The following is a 23868-nucleotide window of genomic DNA, read 5'->3' on the forward strand; positions in this document are numbered from 1 at the left end:
GACTTGCCTGATATATCTTTATATGTGCTTTTATTTTCAACCTTTTTTAGATGTATTTCTTAATAGCTTATAGCTGAATGTGTTGTTAGTTTACCAAATTTGAGATTTTCTGTCTTTATTGAAGAAATCATATCCATTTGTCCTGTATTGTATCCACTGTCATATGATTATTGATGGTTTGACTTTTTTCCTGCCATCTGGTTGTGTGTGTACACGTGTTTTTTTTTACCATGCTTTTAGAACTTCCCTCTTATCTCTTCATCATGCCTTGTCTCTGATGTCTTTGTATTGCAATGATCTAGAACAGGGTTTGGCCTGTAGGCCAAATCTGTCAGGCTACCTGTTTTGTAAATCAAGTTTTATTGGAACACAGTCATGCCCATTCAATTACATATTATCTATAGCTGCTTTCACTGTACAGCAGTAGAGCTGAGTAGTTGTAACAGAGACTGCATGAACCACAAGCAAAAAATATTTACTCTTTGGTGTTTGACAGAAAAAGTATGCCAACACATCTGATCTAGATTTTAATTTTATGTTACTGATTTTTAAACATATACCATATTTAGATAACTACAAGTTAATTAATTTCTTTTCCCTTCATTGCTCCTTTCTTGGATTTCATCTTTCTTGGATTCCTTATTTATTTTGTTAAAGTTTATCCTATAGTCATACATTCACGGATATTCAATGATAGGTAAGTGCTGAGGCTTTTTATTTCAAAAATCATGTTTTTAATCTCTAAGATCACTGTTTGCTTCATTTTTATGGATGTAATAACATCCTGAATCTCTTGAGCATAATTATTTTATTTGTAATACTTGTGACTATATATTTTACTTTATTTTTCTTAAAATTATAACATTTATAAAATAAATTTATACTTATATTTTTATTTTATTTATTAGCTCTCTTTCCTCAGGTATTATTTCAGAATTTACTGACTCTGGTGCCTCCACAAATGTGGATTAGTCTTATGTTTGATTATTCTTCTATTTGTTAATGAGAATCCTTATTAACACTTTATTTCTGCTTAATGTGGATTAACTCCAGTTATTATAGGGAAAGGGAAAGATATATTGCTGGGCAGAGGAGTCTCCCTCTCCCTCTTGAGATCCGTTATCCTATTCTGTTCTTTGGCTCCCATGGCCCCACAGGTTCACTGCTTTAATATATAGACCAATACAATCAGGAAAAGGAAAAGGAAAAGGGATCAGCGGTCCAGCTGCTCCACGTGCAATGTGTCAATCCTTCTGTCATCATCTTAGCACCTCCTATTCACTGAATCTGCTCTCTCTGAGCTTGGACCTTCCCTGAAATAGCTTCCACCTCCTTAGCAGTCTTAAGCATATGAGTATTTGAGGTTCAGTTGCTCTAGTTTGTTCTTCCAAGGTCTGATACCATCTCCTAAAAATTTCTGATATATTGATGACACTTTTGTCCCCCATCCTGCTACCAATTATTTCCCTCCCCTTCCCCCCTACCATTTCTCAATCTTTTCTGTCATTTCATAAGATTTGTTAAAGATTAAGTTTCCTTCAGTCTGACATCTTGATTTAATCTAAATACATAGGATTCTTTAATTGGCTCTTTCAAAACACCATTAAATACATTTATTTCCAGGCAGTAGTTTATGATCTTACCATTTTAACATCAAAACATTTTACAAGATACTCAGAAAGAGTATTTTTGACACAGAAAGAAAACTGAAGCCCTACTTCAACATCTTTGAGGGTATTCAAAATGATAAAATGACTTCCACCAACTATAGTGGAAAGGGGTATTTAGTCTTAAGTCACTTGCCTTTAAAAATAGATTGGGTAGTCTACTTAATTAAAAAATGTTCTTTCACAGGGAAAGAGACACTGGTCGCGCAAGAGCTATAATCATTTAGCCACTTTTTCCAGCTGATAACAAACTTGACACATTAGGCAGCAGCAATCAGTGACATTTGTGACATTTTCAGTCAGAAAAATTTGGCTAACAAGCTCATCCTGTTTTGGAACTCTACCCCCATCCTGCCATACACAGTCCCTTGCCTGCTGAGTAGCCTGTTCAGAATATATTACAAACTAACTTTAACAGTTTTTAATGCTGATTTAAGGGAACTCTTCCTTGAGTAGCTAGAAAGTATAAGCACTGATCCCTCCAACCCCCCCCACACATTATCTGGGTTTTAAAGTTTCTGAAAATCAGAGTAGCTGGTCTCATTTGGCTTTCTTTAGGGACCTCAGAAGGGGTGAATATATGTTTGAAATTCCCACAAACACTCTAGGATTTCCCAAGTGATTATTAATACCTTCCTCTCTTTCCCCTTTTTTCAGTCCTAGGGTTGTCATTTGCAGGAGTTTGCTGTCAGATACCTCTGTACACTCTCAGAGCTTTCTGAGATAGCATATGATGAATCTCCGAATTTTCTTTGCTTGTTGCAAACAAAAATTTTTTCCTTGCCATGATTGGTGCTTATTTTACTGTTTGCTGTGCTTCAATTTCAGCCTGGCAGGGTGTGAATGTCCTCCCATGCTCTGATCAAGGTATCTCCTGCAGCAGCTGCCTCAGGGGCAGTGTGGCTTTCGGTAACCACAACCTGTACTTTATCAGATTTTAAAGTGGTGGCACATGGTCACCAGGCTGCTGTAACTTTTGGGTTTTGGGGCTCCTATCATTGTCAGGGCCCTTGCCCTCTACCATCACCCCTTGTCTTCTCTTCTCCTCCCGCACCTCCCCAGGAAGAAGGAAAGAAGGGAAATTCACATGGATTTGGCTCACTATGTGCTCACTGAGTGCATTATGCTAGGTATTTTCACAAATATTTTTCATCAAACCCTCAGCATAACTGCACAAAGGAGTTGTCATTATCACCACTTTTACCAATTGGTTAACTGAGGTTCACAGAGGTGAGGAACTTGCCTAGGACTACAAAAGTGGCAAGAGGTAGGGCTGGGATTAGGATCCTGGACTCTAAGCTTCAAAGCCCAGAGGATCTCCCAGAGAATGAGCCTCAAGCCTGACCCACCCAAGAGTGTGGATCTGAGTTCAGATGAGAAACTGGAGGCTGAAGGGAAAACACAGCAACTCTTCTCCTTAAAAGGAACAGGGCTGGCCAAAGTACCTTTAAAACTGGAGAATTATAGGACCAGATGTCAGACCGAACAGACAAAATTGGCTGGTTTGGAAATTTTTGTAGAATCATGTAAATTTTAAATATGGATTAATCAAGTTCTCAGTTCCTGCACTATTATGGATAAGCCATTAAGTTTTCTTATTGGCCCATCCTACTTTTTTCAGGCATTGTTTCCCCCTTCCCCCCTTGGCCTAAACAAAAGGAGCTCTAATTCAATAGTTCAATAGACATTTATTTTTTGGCTACTTTATGATAGGGACTGTGTTGTCCATATATGTTGAAAATACAAAGAAGAAGGAAAACATACTTCCTGACCTCATACAGTTCACAGTACTGAGAGCCAGGGCAGTGGACGGCAGATACAAGCAGCTGCCAAGTAAACCTACAATTAACATATAATGTGATCATATCTTTGCAAGGTAGAGAGGTAACTCAACCAGGGTGGTGGTGGGGTGAGGAATGGATAAGGGAAGACTTCTGAGAGGATGCAATTCCTGATATGTGATTGAGCCATTCAGAAGATCAGGACCATAATTCTATGTGTAAAACTCTTTTAGAAAAAGGCCAATTCACACCAAAGTAAGGGAACAACAGGGACCTTTTCAGGGAGGGCCTGAGAAGATAAATTAGTTGCTAGCACTATATTGGAACCTAAATGAACTTTTAGTTCCCTAGCTGTCTTCAAGCTTCTATGAGGTCACTTATATGTCTGTTTCTGGGCTTCTGGATGGTTATTCTGGATTTCCCCAAGGCCTGGACCATAATCTGTTCTTCCTCATTTGTGCCTCTTACTCTGGAACTCTACGAGGAAATCTATTCAGTTCCTCTCAACCCCTGGGCGTATTGCTCCTACCATTACTAAGCAACTATCTTATCTTCTGGAAGCCTGTACTCATGATTTCAGTTTACTTACTGCCTCTACTAGTTGCTGTGGTCTAACGGTTTCTGAAGTCTTCTTTCTCATGTGTGTCTTTTAGCTACTGTTTTTATTGCTACTGCCTAACCCTCTATCATATTCATATTCTCCAAAAAAGGAACCAGTTTGTTAATAATTACTAATCTCTTCCTTGGGCAAAGCCTCATATTCAGCTAACTCATAGGTCACTGTCTAGTCAGGGGATTGGTTGTCCTAGTGTTGGAGCTGAGCCCTGTTCCAACACAGGGGCCCAGGGTTACAAGTGACAAGGATGGAGGCCTACAACAATAGAGCCATTTACAAGTCAGCTATAGAAGGCAGCCACAGATATGGTAGGCAACCTGAAGCTAGACTGAGGAGAATGATGCTATACATACGCAGGAGCCACTATAAATGGAAAAACAAAAAACATACTAACATCAACCATAATATTCCCTTGGCTAACTTCAGGTAATAGTAAGGGGAGAAAAATGGTGAGAATCTGGGAATAAGTACATACAAGAAAGAACACAGAATATAAGTACATCCAAGGAAAGGAGACATATTGGCCTACTTCACAGGAAATATATATATATGTATATATATACATATATGTATATGTATATACATATACATATATATATATATTTTTTTCAAATATACAAGAATGAGAAGCAATGTCACAAAGATAGCAACATAGGTTGTTACTGATTTTGGTTCCCCTCCCAAGAATAACTAACATCTATTCAAGCACAGGATACCATTGAGTGAATCCTAGAACACAGGATAAGGCTGAAGCGCCCCACTGTACCTAAGAGACCAAGACGGACTACATTAGAAGGGTAAGAGAAGTGCCTACACACGGACCACATTGCCCTCCCCCAGGCCAGTGCAGAACCATGCAGAGAGATTTCCCCTGAGCCTCTGGTTCTCCAGTGGGAAAGAAGAATCCAGGGGACAACTAGTGCACCCAATACTGTGGATTGCTTTGTGGGAGCACCTACTCTGATCTTACCTCATGGGGATTGCAGAATCCAATTCTTGGGAGTTTTGTTTTGTTTTCTTTTGTTTTGTTTTGTTTTCAAACTAGAAGTTTTCATAACCCCAAGCACAATTTGCCCACACCCAGACAAGGTAGTGAGTCATAGCTCCACCCACTGTAGAGAGTACCTTCCAGCCCCATCTGGCCAGAGGGGCTGGCAAATATCCTTGAAGCTTATGTGGCCCAGCAGCACTCAAGCCAAGGGGCAGGTAAGCAGAGTTGATCATCCACAGACCAAAGTCAATACCCAGCATGGAGAGTTCTGGTGCTATGAACAGATACAGGGATCAATTCATAGCCAAGGGTGGTGGGAGCTCCCAGCCTTTACCAACTGGGGAGACTTTGGGAAACTTAACAGCCCACCCCACCCCCTCTAGCCCAGGCAAGGAGCTGAACCACAGCATCACCTGCTATGGTTAGTGTCTTTTGGCCTCATCTGACCAGAAAAGCTGGCAAAAACACCTGGAAGCTGTGTAGCCCAACAGCACTTGAGCTGAGAGGCGGGTGAACAGAGCTGATAGTTTACAGAACAAACAGTGTCCCTGTTCAGTCAGGGAACTTGGGGTGCGTGTTGGCTTGAGTTAAAACAACAAAGAGCTTTGCTGACATTAGAGCTGTTTCTCCTGCTGTGCCCAGGCAAGGAATCTAATTCATAGCCCTACTCATTACTGAATATAGCCTTTGGCCTGTCTGAACAGGGAACCTAACATGAGCATATGGAATGCTCCATAGCCCATTCAACAACACTATACACAGTGGCACTTGAACAGCAGTGGCTTCACCCACTGATTTGGGTCCCTAAACAGTGAGCTGTACAAGCCCTTGGCTCCATCCTGCTGTACTGACAGGGCAAGGAAGTTAATTCATAGCCCTATTCACCACTTAATATAGCACCCAGTTCTGACCATTTAGTAAGCCTGATTGGAAAGTCCAGGCAAGTACAGAGCCCATCCTACAACCTCACTTGGATATGGAACAAAGCCAAAAGCCCTACCCAACAGTTCTCAACCAGTGAGGTACCCCCTCATCCCTGTCCTCAGAGCTGAAAGAGTTGCCTTGCCCCCCAAAAGATCATAATATCAGACCACACTTGCCAGAGGATATTCCCAGCAGACACACCCAGACACCCAAACTGAACTGACTGGTAAAGAACTGTCTCTGCCAAAGCAAACCTGTAAAGTCTGGAAGAGGAGTCAAGTTACTCAAATGCACAGATGCCAATATAAGGAATCAAGGATTATGAGAAGTCAGGTAAATATGAACCAAAAGAAACTACTAAAGCTCCGAGAACTGACCCTAAAGAAATGGAGATTCATAAACTGTTACACAAGGAATTCAGAATAATTCTCTTAGGAAAGTTTAGTGACCTACAAGAAAAAAGAGACAGACAAGTGAAATTAGGAAAACAATACATGAACAAATGAGAAGTTTGACAATGAAACAGCAACCATCATCAAAATAATAAAACAAACAGAAATCCTAGAGTTGAAAAATATAATAATTTAACTTAAAAATTCAATGAAGAGTTTCAAAAGTAGACTTGACCGTGCAGAAGAAACAATCAATGGCTTGGAAGTAATAAAACACTGGAAATTATGCAGTCAGGGTAGGAAAAAAAAAAGAATGAAAAATAGTGAAGAAAGCTTATGAGCACTACAGGGCACAATGAAAAGAACCAATATTTGCATTATGAGAATTCCAGAAGGAGAAGAAAAAGGGACAGAAAGTTTGTTTGTTTGTTTGTTTAGAGAAAGAGTGTGGTGGTGGGAGAGAGGGGCAGAGGGAGCGAGAGAGAATCCGATGCAGGCTCCATGCTCAGCACAGAGCCCGACACAGGACTCCATCACACAATTCTGGGATCATGACCTGAGCCAAAATCGAGAATTGGATGCTCAACTGACTGAGCCACCCAGGCAACCCTAGAGAGTATATTTAAAGCAATGATGGCTCAAAACTTCCCAAACCTAGGGACAGAAATGGACAGCCAGATCCATGAAGCCCAAAACCTTAAATAGGTTGAACCTGAATAGGGCTACACTGAGACACATTAAAATTACATTGTCTAAAGTCAAAGACAAAGGTTTTTAAGAGTGGTAAAGGAGGGATGCCTGGGTGGCTCAGGTGGTTAAGTGTCTGACTTCAACCCAGGTCATGATCTCATGTTTCATGAGTTTGGGCCCCATGTCAGGCTCTGTGCTGACAGCTCAGAGCCTGGAGTCTGCTTCAGGTTCTGTGTCTCCCTCTCTCTGCCCATCCCCCGCTCATTCTCTCCCTCCCCCGTCATGCCCCCCTTTCCCCGGCGCCCCCCCCGTCTCTATAAAAAATAAATAAACATTTAAAAAATTAAAAAACAAGAGTGGTAAAGGAAAAGAGGATTTCGTAAGACTTTCAATGGATTTCTCAACAAAAACTTTTCAGGCCAGGAGAGAACAGGATGACATATTCAAAATATTGAAAAAATTCCTGTCAACCAAGATTCTATACCTGGCAAAGTTGTCCTTCAGAAACAAAAGAAGGATAAAGACTTTTCCAAACAAATGAAAACTAAGGGAGTTCAATGCCACCAGATTTGCCTTACAAGAAATGTTAAATGGGGTATGCCTGGGTGGATCAGTCAGTTAAGTGTCCGACTGGATCTCAACTCAGGTCATGATCTCATGGTTCATGAGTTTGAGCCCCACATCAGGCTCTGTGTGGATAGCACAGAGCCTGCTTGGGATCCTTTCTCTCCCTTTCTCCCTGCCCCTTACCTGTTTGTTCTCTCTCTCTCTCTCTCTCTCTCTCTCTCTCTCTCTCTCTCTCTTTGTCTCAAATAAATAAATAAATAAGTAAAAGAAATGCTAAATGGGAGTTCTTTTAGTGGGAGCAAAAGAACACTAATTAACACCATAAAAAACATAAAAAAGTTATTGTAAATCTCACTTTGCAGATGACATGATTTTATATAGATAAAATCCTGAAGACTCAACCTAAAAACTATTAGATCTAACCAATGAATTCAGTAAAGTTAAAGGATAAAGATTAACATTCAAAAATCAGTAACATTTTAGGACACCAGGGTGGCTCAGCTGGTTGAGCCTCCAACTCTTGATTTCAGCTCAGATAATGATCCCATGGTCATGGGATTGAGCCCCATGTCAGTTCCACATTGAGCATGGAGCATGCTTAAGATTCTCTCTCTCTCTCTCTCTCTCTCTCTCTCTCTCTCTCTCTCTCTCTCCCCCCCCTCCCTCTACCCTCTCCCCTACTTGCTCTCTCTCTCTGTCAAAAAAAATCAGTAACATTTCTATACAGTAACAATAAATTTTCTGAAAAAGAAGTAAAGAAATAATCTCATTTATGATAGCATCAAAAACAAAATACTCAGGAATAAATTTAACTAAGGAGGTGAAAGATCTCTACTCTGAAAAGGCATGTGATGAAAGAAATCAAAGAAGACACTAAATAGAAAGGTATCTTGTGTTCAAAGGTTGTAAGAAGTAAAACTGGTAAAATGTCAATACTACCAAAAGCCATCCATAGGTTGAATGCAATCCTTCTCAAAATTCCAATGGCATTTTTTTACAAAAGTGGGAAAAATACTTCTAAAATTTATATGGAACCACAAAAGACTTTGAATATACAATAAGTCCTGAGAAAGAAGAAAAATCAGGAGACATCACTTCCCGATTTTAAGCTACTCTATAAAGCTATAGTCATCAAATAAGTATGATACTGGCGTAAAAACACAAATAGACCAAAGGAACAGAATCAAGAGCTGATTAATAAACCCAAGAGTATACAGCCTACTAATAGTTGCCAAGGGATCTAAGAATACTCAATGGAGAAAAGACAGTCTTTTCAATAAATGGTATTGGGGTAATTGGATATGCACATGCAAAAGAATGAAATTGGAAACCACTCACAAAAATTTCTTAAACCACTCACAAAAATTAACTCAAAATGGATTAAGGACTTAAGTGTAAAACCAGAAACTACAAAACTCCTAGAAGAAAACATAGGAATAAAGCTCCTTGACATGAGTCTTGGTAATGATTCTTGGATATGACACCTAAAGCACAAGCAACAAAATAAAACATAAACAAGTGATAGTACTTCAAACTAAAAAGCTTCTGGACAATAAAAAAAAAAACAACAACAAAAAACACCAAACCATCAACAAAGTGAAATAGCCTATAGAATGGGAAAAAAAATTTGCTAGCCATATATCTGATAAGAGGTTAATATCCAAAATATAAAAAACTCATACAACTCAATAACAAAAAACAAAACAAAAAAGAAAACAACCAAAAACCAAACAGCAAACAGTTAAAAAATGGGCAGAGGACCTGAATAGGCAGTTCTCCAAGGAAAATATATGAAAGGATAACAGGTATATGAAAAAGAGGTTCAACACCATTAATCATTAGGGAAATGCAAATTAAAACCACAATGAGATATCACCACACGCCTGTTAGAATGGCCATCACCAAATAGACAAGGGATAACAAATGCTGGCATGAATGTGGAAAAAAGGGAACCCTTGTGCACTGTTGGTAGAATTGTAAGTTGGTGGAGCTACTATCAAAAACAGTAAGGAGGGGGGTGCCCGGGTGGCTCAATTAGTTAAGCATCTGACTTCGGGTCAGGTCATGATCTCGCAGTTGTGAGTGCAAGCCCCATGTTGAACTATGCGCTGACAGCTCAGAGCCTGTTTCAGATTCTGTGTCTCCCTCTTTCTCTCTGTCCCTCCCCCACTCATACTCTGTCTGTCTCTTTCTCAAAAATAAACATTGAAAAATAATTAAAAAAAAAACAGTAAGGATTCTAAAAAATTTAAAATGTAACTACAGTATGATCCAGAATTCCACTTCTGGGAATATACCCCCAAAGAAAACAAAAACAGTACTTTGAAAGATATCTGCACCCTCATGTTCATAGCAGCATTATTTATAATAACCAAGACATGGAAACACCCTAAGCGTCCATTGACTGATGAATGAATAACAAAGTTTTGATAAATATATATGTAATATATATATTCCACTTGAATATATAATATGTTATACATGGAATATAACCAATGAAATATATAATATTCAGCCATAAAAAATAAGGAAACCCTACCATTTGCAACAATATGGATGGATGACCTTGAAGGCATTACCCTAAGTGAAACAAGTCAGAAAGAGACAGACAAATTTCTATTTTCTCACTTAAAGGTAGAATCTGAAAAACAAAACTCACAGAAGAAGAGATCAGACTTGTTACCAGAAGCAGAGGGTGAGGGAGGGGAAATTGGAGGAAGGTGGTTGAAAGACACAAACTTCCAGTTATAAGTGAGTACTAGAAATGAAATGTACAACATGACTATAGCTGGCACTACTATATAAGGAAAGTTAAGAGAGCAAATGCTATGAGTTCTCATCACAAGCAGAACATTTTTTCCTCTTTTTTGTTTTCTGTTTATTATATCTATATGAGAAAATGGATGTTAACTGTCCTATTGTAGTAATCATTTCACAGTATCTGCAAATCAAACCACCATTCAGTACACCTTAAACTGCTATAGTGATGTATCTCAATTTTTTCCTCAATAAAACTGGGAAAAGAACACGACATAAAGAGTACAGTGAGTATAATGATTAGTTTTATGTCCAACTTGGCTAGGCTCAGGTACCCAGTTATTCAATTAATCTAGGTGTTGCTATGAAGGTATTCTGTGGGTGTGGTTAACATCCACAATCAATTGACTGTAAGTAAAGAAGATTATCATTAATAATTTGGGTGGGCTCCATCCAATCAGATGAAAGGCCTTAAGAACAAAAGTGAGATAGTCCTGAGAGAAGAAATTCCAACCATGGACACTGCAGTGAATGGTTTAAGAGTTTCTGGCCTCCTGGCCTGCCCTACAGATTTTAGACTCAGCCCCCCACAATCATGTAAGCTAAATCCTTTAAATAATATAATAAAATAATTACAATGTTATGATAGTCATAATAGATATTATAGCAAGTTACTATGCTTACATATGCATTGTGTGTGTATGTGTATATATATATATATATATATATATATATATATATATATATTCTCCTACTGATTGCAGGGGACAAAACCTTGACAGAACCCTCCCTGCCAGTATGGAAGCACAGACTTGGAACTTGGTACCCCTAGAACCTTTATCATCAGCTGTTCCTTCCAATTAGGCCCATCTCCTCTCTCTTCATATCCATGCTCATTTTCCTACTTCTGTTCACATCACTCTTCCCTTATAATTTGTCTCTACACCTCCTACCTTATAAACTCCATCCCTTTCCTTACTCTCTAGCTCTATCCCAAGTCCTCCATGAAGCTGTCTCTTTTTGCTCTTTTCTTTCTCTAAACTCCCTCAGTAGTTATTAGCTGTGCTATTCACTGTGATTCTTAACCTTACATATCTTACCTAACACTGTTTTGTATTTAGTGTCCACCACTAGTAAGTATAAATTTGCAAATATAAATCTGGGTGTGCAAGAAATATCACATTTCTTTTTGTTGTTTAAATCAAATTAAATTCACCTCAGACATGAGTGATCCACCCTCAATTCTACTGGAGTAGAAGGAAACCTAATCTCGGTTATCACTGGGCTTTCCTCCTTTCTTCCTCAGGAGTGCACCCAAACCTCAAAGACTTATGTTGAGTCTGGAACGTGGTGGTGGCGTTGGGGGTGGGGGGTGGGGGGGGAGATGGACTTTGACATCCTCACTGTTCGAGGATATATGGTCCCTAGAAGCCAAGTAACATCCCTATTCATGAACCAAAAGTGGTAGAGGGATTCACCCACACTAGGGTCTGAGGTTTGGATATCTCTTGGGGTGCTTCTAGGAAGCAAGGCTGGTATTTCCACTACTGTAACCCTGACCTTTGACTCCTTTCAGTTTGGGGAAATTTTTTCCTTCTCTAAAATTCCATCTACCCACAACCCCTTCCTTCCTTCCTTCTTTCTTTCTTTCCCTTGCTTACCAAATGCCCCCTCCCCCCAAACTTGTTTAACTCCCTAGCAAAATCTCCTCAAGGAGCAAGGAATCTGGAAGGCAGATTGCTAGGCACAATTCCAGGGATAACACTGACACGTCACTCTAAGGTGGTCTAGGAGGCTTCATTTATAATGTGAGTGGTGTCCCCAGAGTTGTCTAAGAAAGGGTTCCTGTCATACAGCTTTTTGCCTACAAACACAAAACTTCCTTTTTTTTTTTAATGTTTATTATTTATTTTTGAGAGAGAGACAGACAGACAGACAGATAGAATGTGAGCAGGGGAGGGGCAGAAAGAGAGGGAGACAAAGAATCTGAAGCAGTCTCCAGGCTCTGATCTGACAGCACTGATCCCAATGCAGAACTTGAACTCACGAACCGTGAGATCATGACCTGAAGCTGAAGTCAGACATTTAACCGCCTGAGCCATCCAGAAGCCTCTACAAACACAAAACTTTCTTGAAGACTGTTTGGAATGAAGGGAAGGGAAAATCTAAGAACATAAACCAAATTAATAGCCCAGGAAGTTATCCTGGTACTCACCTTCTTTTGAATTTGTATTTTACTGCATTTTAAAAAATATATGTGGGCTGATATGTCCAGTCTTAAATTATATACTCCTTAAAATTTAACAATATTTTGTTTACCACTTATTTTTAAATCTTTCTGAGGTCCCAGCATTAATCATTGGTACATAATAGGTACTTAAATGTGCCCTGAAATGAACTGAGGAATGAGAGTTCATGGGTCACTGAATAGGCTCTGCCAGTTCATACTGCACAGGTGCAGACCTTCTTATTGTAGGATTGGCTCCAGTGTCTTTTCATTGTCACTTTTAGGATTAGTTAAATGTGCTTTTCCTTTACCTGCTTCTGTTCACAGCTGCTGCTAGCCTGAATTTCCAAGATATCAAATTTCAACTTGGGACATTTCTAGCCCCAAGTAAAAGTAAACACTTCTTTTAAAATTCAAGCAGATGATACTAACTTGAACCTTCTTTAATATAAAGAGAATTGCAGGTCACAACACAAACATGTATATGGTAACAACAGTGTAAATTTTCTAAGTGGAGTCAAAGCAGTGATTAGCATTTATTTTTATAATACCTTTCACCTGAAAAACCAAGTATATTTTGAGAACTTTATCCCATTAATCCCTAGAGATAACCTGAAAGAATGTCTTGTATAGATAGGGTCACAGAGCCAGGTTGTGACGGTGTTAACATCCTCATGCCTTGCCCAGTATTTGAATAGTTAGGCTACTTTATTTTCACAAACCATTGTTTTAATACCATAATGGAGTATTTGTGCTCTAATAGGAGAATTCAAATTTTCACATCATACTAAGTATGGCATAAAGAAAATTTATCCATATTTGCCAACATGCATTTGGTTTTTAACCCTCTGATCTCCCTCTTCTATAATCTTGCTTTTTCTTTATTGTCCTCCTCCCCACTCCCCTACCCAACTCCTTCCCTCTAATGCTATTAAGACTGAAAACTCAATTACATTACAGCATTGGAATTTAATATATCAGCTCCTCTAAAACTATATACATTTCTAAAGGCAACAGCTTACCCCCCATACATTAATCATCACTTTCTGATATGGAGAAAGAGTTTTTGGAGGTGGAAAGCCTTCCTTCATTGTTTCCATAAATAATAATGTGTAGGTGATTACATATTCTACTTTCAAGTCCTAGAAGGAAAAGTTTGCAATGGAGGAGGCAGAGGAAGTAATGATCAAAGGAAAAAGGATGAGGGAATACTTTGCTGTTTTTGTTTTGAGAGAGAGAGCACGCGTGCATGCTTGAGTGGATATAGGCAGATAGAGAGGGAAAGAGAGAATCCCAAGCAGACTTCATGAGGTCCGTGAAGAGCCTCAGGTGGGGCTCGATCCCACAAACCATAAGATCATGACCTGAGCCAAAACCGAGTCGGATACGCAACCAACTGAGCCACCCAGGTGCCCCTACTTTGTTATTTTTTAAACATTTTTTTAATGTTTATTTTATTATTTTTGAGAGACAGAGAGACAGAGTGTGAGTGGGGGAGGGGCAGAGAGCGAGAGGGAGACCTAGGATCTGAAACAGGCTCCAGGCTCTGGGCTGTCAGCACAGAGCCTGAGGCAGGGCTTGAACTGCGGAATAGCTAGATCATGACCTGAGCAGAAGTGGGTCGCTTAATTGACTGAGCCACCCAGGTGCCCCCCCCCCCCCACTTTGTTACTTTCAAGGGGGAATAAAAGAATAGGGTAGAACCTTATCTTTTTCATTATTGTAAACCACCATAATTTGTAGAAGTGAAACGTACACTTTGAATACATAACCAATGTTTACTATTGATGAAACCTATTTTAGGATTCATCTTTTGTCAGAACAATTATAACTAATAACCCAGAGTAACATCTTGTAAAATGGGCTTGTGTCTCCCTCTCCTTCCTTTCCCTCCCCTATACAGTCAATTAAGGATCTGAACACCAAGCTAACATTGACCGATGCATTATTCACTCATCCTATGTGCCCTTCACACCAGTGCTTACGCTAAAATCCTCTTCCTTCAGTGCTCTGCCTATTGAACTTCTTCTACTCACCCAATGAGACCCAATTCAAATGCTAGCCAAGAGACCTTCTCCAGACAGCTCTTTTACCCCAAACAGGACCAATACCTCCCTCCACTATGTCTCTGTAACATGAGTTGACATGATTCTATTTTATAACTCATCATCTTGTATACTTAATATATGTTAATATGTCTTTCTGTCCTAAAGAATGTAAACTATGTCCAGTTCGGACCAGGTTTTTATATAAGTATGTATATATGTGTATTTTTTTGACCCAATATTATATATCAAGCATGATAAATATATAATTGTATATGCTGTATAGTCTGGATAGTATAAAAAGTTTACAGTTTCATAGAAGAGACAAGGTTTACAGACATAAGAGAGCAAGATGGTATAATGCATTGGGATAAGAAATTTAAGGTTAAGTAAATACTGCATTCAACAAATATTTACTAAACACCTAGGAGTAAAAGGAATTGTGTCCCAGGACTACCAGGATAAATAAAACATAGTCACTACCTTTCAGGTGCTCACATTCCACCTTGTAGAGATTCTTTATACGCATATACCACTTTCGTGGTTTAGATGTCACCTTACCTTTGTTCCTCATAACAATTCTGTGAAGTGGGTCACTAGTTTCATTTTTATAGAGATGGAAACAGAGGATTTGAATTCCCAGGTCTTCTGACTCCAAGACCAGAGTCTTTCTTCCCCACCACATCAGTGTTTCTCAAAATTTTCCACTGGAGTACACTTTCACAAAAAGAATAGACTTATACTCCTCAGGATTGGGAAATATAAGCTCAAAATCTAATGTTATCTTAAAAATTCATGTTTTCTATAATGTTTTCCATTACTTCTCACTGAGTCAAAATGAAGGTCTAGGAAAATGAGCCACACTGATTCTGGGTGATTCAGGGACCATAGTATAGGGTTTCATAACCACAGGGGTACACATACAATTTCAGAAGTACATGGCTACACTGCTACCTTTATTCAGTGTCTAGGTTTGGCTCGAGTCCCTATCCAAGATTTTGGGTAACTTGGTCAGCTCTCTTTTAGGTTTCTAATGGCATGATTTTAGTTATAGCCCTCTCTGAAGACTGCAATAGAATACACTCTACTCCCAAATGTTAAAGGAGCAGTGGGAGACAGATCCTTTCCTTCCTGCAAAAATGTCTCATTCTAGCAGTTAGGTCTCTTCAGTCTGATACAATTTGCCACTAATTGCTGGTTGAACCTAAGAGTCCCAGATGTCTCCTCCAACCGCCTGTTGGTTCTTGAAGGCCCCAAAGGCTCTACAATGCCCTCTCAAGCTCAAGCACCGCCCTTCCATCCTCACCCCAGGGCAGCTCAGGGTTGCAGCTCTGCTGAGCCCTCTAGTGGCTGCTGGGGTGACATAGCTCTTTCATGGAACCGATAAAAAACTCTCAAAAGTTGCACTCGGGAAGCCAGCCTGTGTGACACCCACTGGCGTACTTAAAAAAAAAGTCTAGTTTCTCAGCTTCCTTTTCTTAAGGGCCTTTGGCAGGTCTCAGATACATTATCTTTCTTGAATGAAATCCCTCACTCCCTAGTATCTCTCCCTCCCAGGGTGTGGCAATGTGAAGCCATCATACTTTCTTAGCGAGGTAAAAAAATTAGAATCTGGAGGACTACGCAACTTTCCCCAATGCTTTTCTTTCTTTCTTTCTTTCTTTCTTTCTTTCTTTCTTTCTTTCTCTCTGCTTTCTCCATCTTCCCTATGGACATGGAATTTATATATACACTCAAGATTTTTTAGTATTATCTCATGTTCAGCATGGGTTGCAGATTGTGCAATTAGACTTCCAGGATCAAACTCCTGGCTCCTTCATTTACTAATTGGATAACTTTAAGAATGTTATTTAATCCTTCCAAGCTTCTGTTTCATTTGTTTAATAGGATAATTTATAGGAGAATACCTATATTATATATAGTTTGGGAAGGAATAACTATGATAATGTATGGAAAGTGCTAGGTCTGGCAGGCTGAAAGTGCTCAGCAAACATTACCTAATTGTTATTCTTTTTCAAAGCTTCTATCTAAAGCTTCTATCTAGTGCACGCCATGTCTATCAGTTTGGTACAGAAAAATACTGTCTGTAGAGGACACAAAGGTGCATATGCAAAATGAATTCATAAACAACCTATATTTTCCTAAAGTGGCTAAGCTAATAGTGACCTTAGGTTATAGGAAAGGGGACCAATTTGTATGAAACAATCAGTGCAAAGAGTATCAAGCTGCAAAGGAAACCAAGCAGCCTGAAATCCTCATGGAGGAGCAGTGTTTTGTACACAGGTGTTCCTCCTACTCCACCACCCCTGACCATCTACAAGCATTCAGAGTAAATCTGGGAGCCAGGCCTGAGGGCACAGCGGTGCAAAAGCAAGAGAGTTCCAGGGCAAGGCAGGGCACAAAACACTCCAAAGCCAGGAAGCCCAAGCCAATCAGATTGCTCACCCAGGACTCTAAGTGGTGGCAGAGCCTCATGGCCCAAAGTCCAAGCACAGCAGGAAAGTGGCCAGAGAACCTGATAGGTAGAAACCTGATAGAAACTGTTAGAAAAGTTAAAGCTGAGAGCTCACAACACCCACAGGCCCAGAGAAAGGTCAGTGTGAGCTGAGCAGCTGTTCCATCTGGTGCCAGAGGCCTTGGCGGTTGTCTTCTACAGCCAGGGAGTTTAGGCCTGCCTGATGAGCCCCACCTAGAAAAGCCAATTCTTCTGCTCTTAAAGGGGACTTGCTTGTTTCTAGCAGGGTCTTATTCTTGGTAGACAAAACTGTCTCTTAAGTGTGAATGGGAAGAAGGGCACAGAGTGTGTGTCCAGGGGTTCAACTGGCTCCAAAGGAAGGAGCTTATGTCTGAAGCCTGAGCCTCCATGTTGCCAGAATTGTATGTGTTTCTTTCAGAGGCAGGCAGGGGCCTTGGCTGCCAGGGACCCTGACAAGCCGCGACTTGAGCTGTGCCTTAGAGCCTGGGTTGGCTTGAGAGTGGTATAGAGGAGGGAGGGAGGGCATTCCTGGAAAGGGGGTGGGGTGGGGAGGTGAGGGGAACAGCATGAGCAAAGGCACGAAGGAAGAATGAATCTGCTGCGCGTTGAGAATGGCATGGAGACTTCACTGATTGGAGCCGGGAGTTCTTGCAGGGGGATGGAGGCAGCTATGATTGGATAACTAAAGTGGGGCCAGATTTGGAGGGCTTTGAATGCCCGACTGAGAAGCACTCAACCCAGCTCCTGACTTGCGATTTCCGTTCAAGACTGAATTACCTAAAGGGTGGTTAATTCCAACGGGTGTTCTTCTTTGGGGGCTTTGGAAAAGTCAGCTTATCTTCTTACCTGCTTCAATTCTCTTCGCTTACCCAGGGAGAAGCAATAATCACTCGTCGAGGGCAGAGGGAATAATGTTGATTAATTTCACTTTTCTTGATTTGAAGATGCAAGGGGAAAAAAAAAACAGAATCCCATTTCCACGCCAAATATTATATTTGGTTTCTCCTCCTCCTCGTCCTCACGCAAGTTCTCTTTCTCTCGCCAGCACCTCCCCCACGTTTTCCTGCTCTCCTCCACCAGCTTGGCCAGTCCCCTCCTCTGCCCGGGCGGCGCGCGTTCCGGGCCGAGCTGGCCCGCGCCTGCCCTGCGCACCCGTGCGCCCCCCTCCCGGTCCCCTGCGCCCGCGCCCGCGCCCGTAACCCGCACACGCTGGTCCACGCCCCCCCCCCTCCCCCGGCGGAGCGGTAGGTGTTTAGCCGTCTGCGCCGGGCCGCAGTGCGGCTGCGCGCACTAGGCTGCCTCCTGGGCTGGCTGGGCAGCGGCGGCCGCTGTGGCGGCGGGGCCGGGAGCGAGCGGCGGCGGCGGCGGCGTGGGGAGTGGCGTGGAGCCGAGCCTGGGGCTGCAGCAGCGTGGGCCCCCGGAGTAGAAAGCCCCCGGGGCAAGAAAGGAAGGCCGGGCCGCGGAGTCCCTGAGCAATCGTTCTCGGATTTGGGGGAGCCTTGGCCCCCCCACCCCCACCTCGTCTTCAGACGTCCCCTTCTCATCCCCCTCAGCCCCGGCCGCTGACGGGAGGAGGCGGCGGCGGCAGGGGGCTGAGGGGCGCCGCCATGCCTCTCCCGCGGTGAAGCGTCCCTGCCGTGAGGAGCCGCTCGGTCTCCCCGGTGATGTCCCCCAGGCGGCAGGCGAAAGCGACTCACTCGAGCCCTGGGGTAAAGGCCTAGCTTATTCAGCTTCCTTCCTCCTCCTCCTCCTCTTCCCCTCCCCCCTCCTCCTCCTCTCCCCCTTCGTCCTCCCCTCCCCGTCTCTTCCCTCACCCTTCCCCGAGCCCCCATCTTCCCTCCCTCCCTCCCACCCCTCCAGCAGCGATGGCAGAGGAACAACAACAGCCGCCACCACAGCAGCCTGATGCCCATCAGCAGCTTCCCCCCAGCGCCCCCAACTCGGGGGTGGCTCTGCCAGCCCTTGTGCCTGGGCTGCCAGGGACAGAGGCCAGCGCGCTGCAACACAAGATCAAGAACTCCATCTGGTAAGAGGATCCTCCATCGCCGGGGTAAAAAAGCCCAGGCACATTTCTGCTGCAAACGGGGTGGGGGGCGGCGGGCGGAGGAAGAGGCTGAAGCATTCATTGAATGTGGGTATCCAGAGTCGGGTGCATTTTTATAGGACCTCTGGAGGTGTGGGGACTTTGCATCACCTCTGGTCTCCATATCCCCCCCCCCAAAAAATGCTTTTACCCCCTCAATTGTGAGTGTAGATAAACAAGTTATTTGTGGTGTTCATTTATGTGTAAGAGGAATATGGGACGAAATTAAGTCATGTTGCATGATCGTGGCATGAATTTAGGACTCAGGAATGTGAAATGTGTTTACTCCTTTTTGCAGTCATACAGAGAGGAAGAAGTGTATTGTGAATTTTCACCAAACAGACATTGTGCGTAAGAATATTAATATGCAGCACAAAACCTAATGTGTCTCTTCCTTTCGGTTGGTTTAGCTGCTATTTCTGGATGTTTTTGCCTTCTTTATTCTGAGATTAAATTTCCTTTCCAGGGAGTTTATTTGCATGATTGTGAAGAAAGGGCTTTTTTAGTATATGATATTTTAAGGTGGCAGTTTACACTGTAAAGTGATTTTTTAATTTAAAAAGATGTTTTATTTTAAAATGTCTTGCCATTTCGTGCCTTTTTCTTTTTTTAAAAAAACCATAGGTGAGATATCCTTTGCCATTTCTCTGCTTGCTTGTATGAGAATTTACAATATTTCAGCATTAGGTTAAACTCTGACGGACTGGTGGCAATCTTTTAATAATTAAATACATTGAGTTAAGTCTATCCTCTGTTAGAGCCATTGTAAATATTCTTTGAACATGAACTTGCATTATTTTTGTAGGATTCTTCATTAACTGACATTTTTAAAAAATGTAGTACTGTTTTAAAAGTGGAAAGCAATATTTGGACTTTGGTCTAAGAGATTGCTTTTAATAGACGTTTTAAAATAGAATGTGGTGTAAAACAAGCTCTGATTTTAAAAATGAAATACCACATGTCCATCATTGAATATGACTACTAAAATATTAAAACTCCTTCATTTTATTGCAATTTAAAAATAAATGCATCATAACACATTGTAGTACAATATTTATGCATTTTAAAAACAGTCACAATTTTTAAATACAAAATTAAGGTTTGTTATATGGTAATTTTTATTATTTCTTGGCATACATCCATGTTGTCATGATGCTGATATGAAGTAGGTCAGTGCAGGCTTTAATAGTTTCTTACTACACAGTAGTTGGCAGCTGAGTATCTTGCTTTCAGTTTTAATTTTAAAATGAAGTTTAAATATTTTAAGGTAGAATTTTTTGGCTTTGATGATAGTCATGTTTTGGCAGCTTGAATAGGTCAGAGAAGTAAGATTGTCGTGTGTGTGTGTGTGTGTGTGTGTGTGTGTGTGTGTGTGAGAGAGAGAGAGAGAGAGAGAGAGAGAGAGAGAGAGACGGAGACAGAGAGACAGAGAGAGAAGCCTTTATTCCTTAAGGGATACCCTCACCCCCTTTTGAAAACTTTAAAGGGAGAGATGGTTAATCTCCTGCCAGAAAGTAGTGGGTTTTAACCCCTATTAACTTAATGTAACTTAGTGTCTCTGAAATCATCATTGAATTGTATTTGCCCCTTGGTTTTTACATTTAAGGTAAGGGGCATCCAAATTAAAGAACTAAAATCTTTTACAAAAGGCACATTTTAAAAGTTGAATTAGTAATGTATTTTAATTTATTATGAGAACAGTAGGGGAAAGGAAACTCCACTTTATATTTTTAAAATAGAAGTTATATAGCCAACTGACTGAATAATAATGATAGTGCTCTTTTTGGTAAATCATGTGATTTAATTATCCTTTCATTGATAATTTGTATTTACACATTCATTACAACTTAACTGCACTGACTCTAATGTGAGAAAAACTTATCCTAGAGTGCACTTCATTTTTTGCTACTTGCTCAGAAAAAATAATGGGCAACAAACACCTTCATCCCCAAGTATACAATTTCATATCTTTATTTTAAAATTGTAATGCCACACTTACTAGTGTTTAATTTTCAAGCGTAGAAATCCTATTTGCAAAAATGATTACGTTTAGAACTTTGGAACAAACAACAGTAGTGGGTCATAAACAGCATTAGTGGAGATAGTTAATATATAGTCTCATATCCCCTGACCCACAAGGCTGGATTTGTATTATTCATCAAGTGACTATCTAAAATAAAGACACTAAAAAAAGTGAAAGCCTTTTCACCACCATCTCCTCTAAGAACTAGTGTGCTAAATTAAAACAATTTTTAATAGATAAGATTGCAATTCTTTTCACCACCATCTCCTCTAAGAACTAGTGTGCTAAATTAAAACAATTTTTAATAGATAAGATTGCAGTCTTTAAGATAAGATTGCAAATATCTCATTTCACATTTTTTGAGGGAACAATATCTTTTTATCAGTTACTTTATAATTTGATAATGCTCTGAGAGATCAGTTTTGTACTACTTTCTACATCAACCTTTGGTATCATTACTAATGAGAATTTAAAATTACATTAAGCCAAAATGTGGCATTTTAAAATTATCAAATGGGTTTTGCATTTAGGTTGATCACAGTTTCTAAATTATTGAACTTGCAGATCACAAACAAGTCCGTACTTGTCTTCCTATTCAACAAATATACATATAATATGTGAGGCAGGCCCTTAGTTGGACAATGAGTTATTTATTATTTCAGTTCATAATTATTCTGTTAAACTAAAATGCTGTTTGATGAAAGTATGTCCATTGTAATTTTAAGCATTAAATGAGACTTTGAAAAAAAAGGTTAAGTGTTCAAAGTTGAAATCATGGTACCTGATGAGATCAGAAATTATTTCATAAGAATTGGAAATAAAATTCTAAAAAAATGTTAATAAGGTAGTTCTAGAAAATGAAGATACTGCCAACTTGATAGTGTTGTAATATTTGTTGATATATTTAAGAGTATCATCCACTTAAGTCCCAAGTTTATAAGCTGGCACTTCTTGACCTTCCTCATTCCCACTCGATAGACAAAGGTCCAAATCACTTACTACTTTGAGAGGAGAGGTATTTACAGAGATGTGTATTAATACTGAATAGGCTGTGAAAATGTTATTTTCTAAATAATAGGATTCTAATATAAACTTTGCATTAAAAAAATGAAACTAGTAACCTGTGTTTTTTTCCTAAATAAAAATCTGTTCTGGCAACCTAAAACAGCCACAGCTAACCTCACTGCAAACTGCTTGAAATTAACATTGCACCCCTGTTTGGATACCTAAAAAAAAACAAAAAAAAACCCAAAGCAAGTTTTTCATTCCTCTTGTCTCCCCAATATCTTCGTAGTTTAAAGAAGAAAAAAAGAGAATTTGTGTTTAGTTAAAAATACCCCCCCACACACACACACGCTGCTTTAGTTTCCATTTTAAAACAGTTTTACTTGAAGCCCTGATAGAATAAAATTCTTGTGAAAAAAATAGGATAGAAAAAAATTACATTTGATATCTCTTCTGCCTGTTTGTGATTAGTTAGGAGAATAATCATACCTACATGGGTGTGAGTGATTAACATTTGCAATTTGGCTGTAACATAAACAGCAAACCTTTATCTAGAAATTTGAAAGAAATCCCGATGTTTTACTGTAGAGAATGTTCTAATACTGTATTTACTCAAGAAACAAATTCAGGGATTTTTGAAAGAATTAGTTATCAGTTGTTTATAAGCCTGTTTATAACCCTTTATTTATTTATTTGTAAGACCTTGCAAACCATTTGTTAAACAGTCCTTAAGATGTGTCATTGTCCTACCTACTTCTTGGAAACAGACAAATTAAATGACAGGAAAGATAGGATTCCTCTCATTAATTATCACACCTTGGAAGCAGTGTTGGTGCCAGAGTTTCTTGTCTTTATTCAGTCCGGTAAGTCATACAGACTTCGGAATCTCATGCATTTTAGACTTAAAATTATAATCAAAGTGAAATTATGTATGTGGACCTTTTGGATGTTTTCTAAATTCAATTTAAACCCAAATTAGACAGTTTTGTTTTACTTTTTTATATATTAGTTACAGAGAGCAAAGTATGATGATCCACAAGGTTTACATGGTAAAGCCATATTAGACCTGATTTCTGTCCCATGTACTAGAACTCAGCAGTTCCATTTTGTCCTTGGTTCTGGGTCAGGGCATTTATGAGCTCTGTCTGAGAATAGTTATTGTTCCTTCAACTGCAGTGGGAAACATTTACTATAAAGCTTATAACTTTAGAGTTTACTGTAACCTTAAGTCCTTGATCTTCATTTTGCTTTAAAATTAGAGACTGACTAGTACATTACCTGGCTTTCATATAGTATTGAATAGTTGGTTGAACATGGGGCTTGTCCTGTATTGAGACTAGCTGTGATGGTTGCATCCCAACAGTTTGTGACTTCAGAAAGAAGGCAGTTCCTTGTTCTCTGTGATTTGAAACTGATAAAATTGTTTTCCCTATTGACCAGGAAGGCAAGTAAAGCAGTTTCAAGCCCCTGGCCTAATGTTTAGCTCTTAGGTAATGGATGTGTGTGTGTGTGTGTGTGTGTGTGTGTGTGTGTATAATTTACCAATTCGATCTCCCTACGGGGATGTGTCTTGAATGTTATGTGCAAAACTGATTTGGTTTCTGCCTCACTATTAGTTTTGGTA

The 23868-nt window shown here is 40.1% G+C and overlaps 1 protein-coding gene across 3 annotated transcripts in view; it reads left to right on the top strand.

The window, feature by feature from the left end:
• The first annotated feature begins 18407 nt into the window (after positions 1–18407).
• RFX7 (regulatory factor X7) overlaps positions 18408–23868 on the top strand; it is a 134195-nt gene continuing 128734 nt past the window's right edge. Inside the window, exons 1-2 of one of the 3 annotated variants that reach the window (XM_042941941.1) lie at positions 18408–18842; positions 18994–19159. In XM_042941941.1, coding sequence (XP_042797875.1) covers positions 18999–19159 — 161 coding nt within the window. In that variant the 5' untranslated portion in view covers positions 18408–18842; positions 18994–18998. Of the gene's footprint in view, positions 18843–18993; positions 19160–23868 lie in introns of those variants that run through there. The other 2 variants (XM_042941940.1, XM_042941942.1) reach the window with 2 other exon arrangements.

Source organism: Panthera leo, chromosome B3 (genome assembly GCF_018350215.1).
Source record: "Panthera leo isolate Ple1 chromosome B3, P.leo_Ple1_pat1.1, whole genome shotgun sequence".
NCBI classification, from domain to species: domain Eukaryota; kingdom Metazoa; phylum Chordata; class Mammalia; order Carnivora; family Felidae; genus Panthera; species Panthera leo.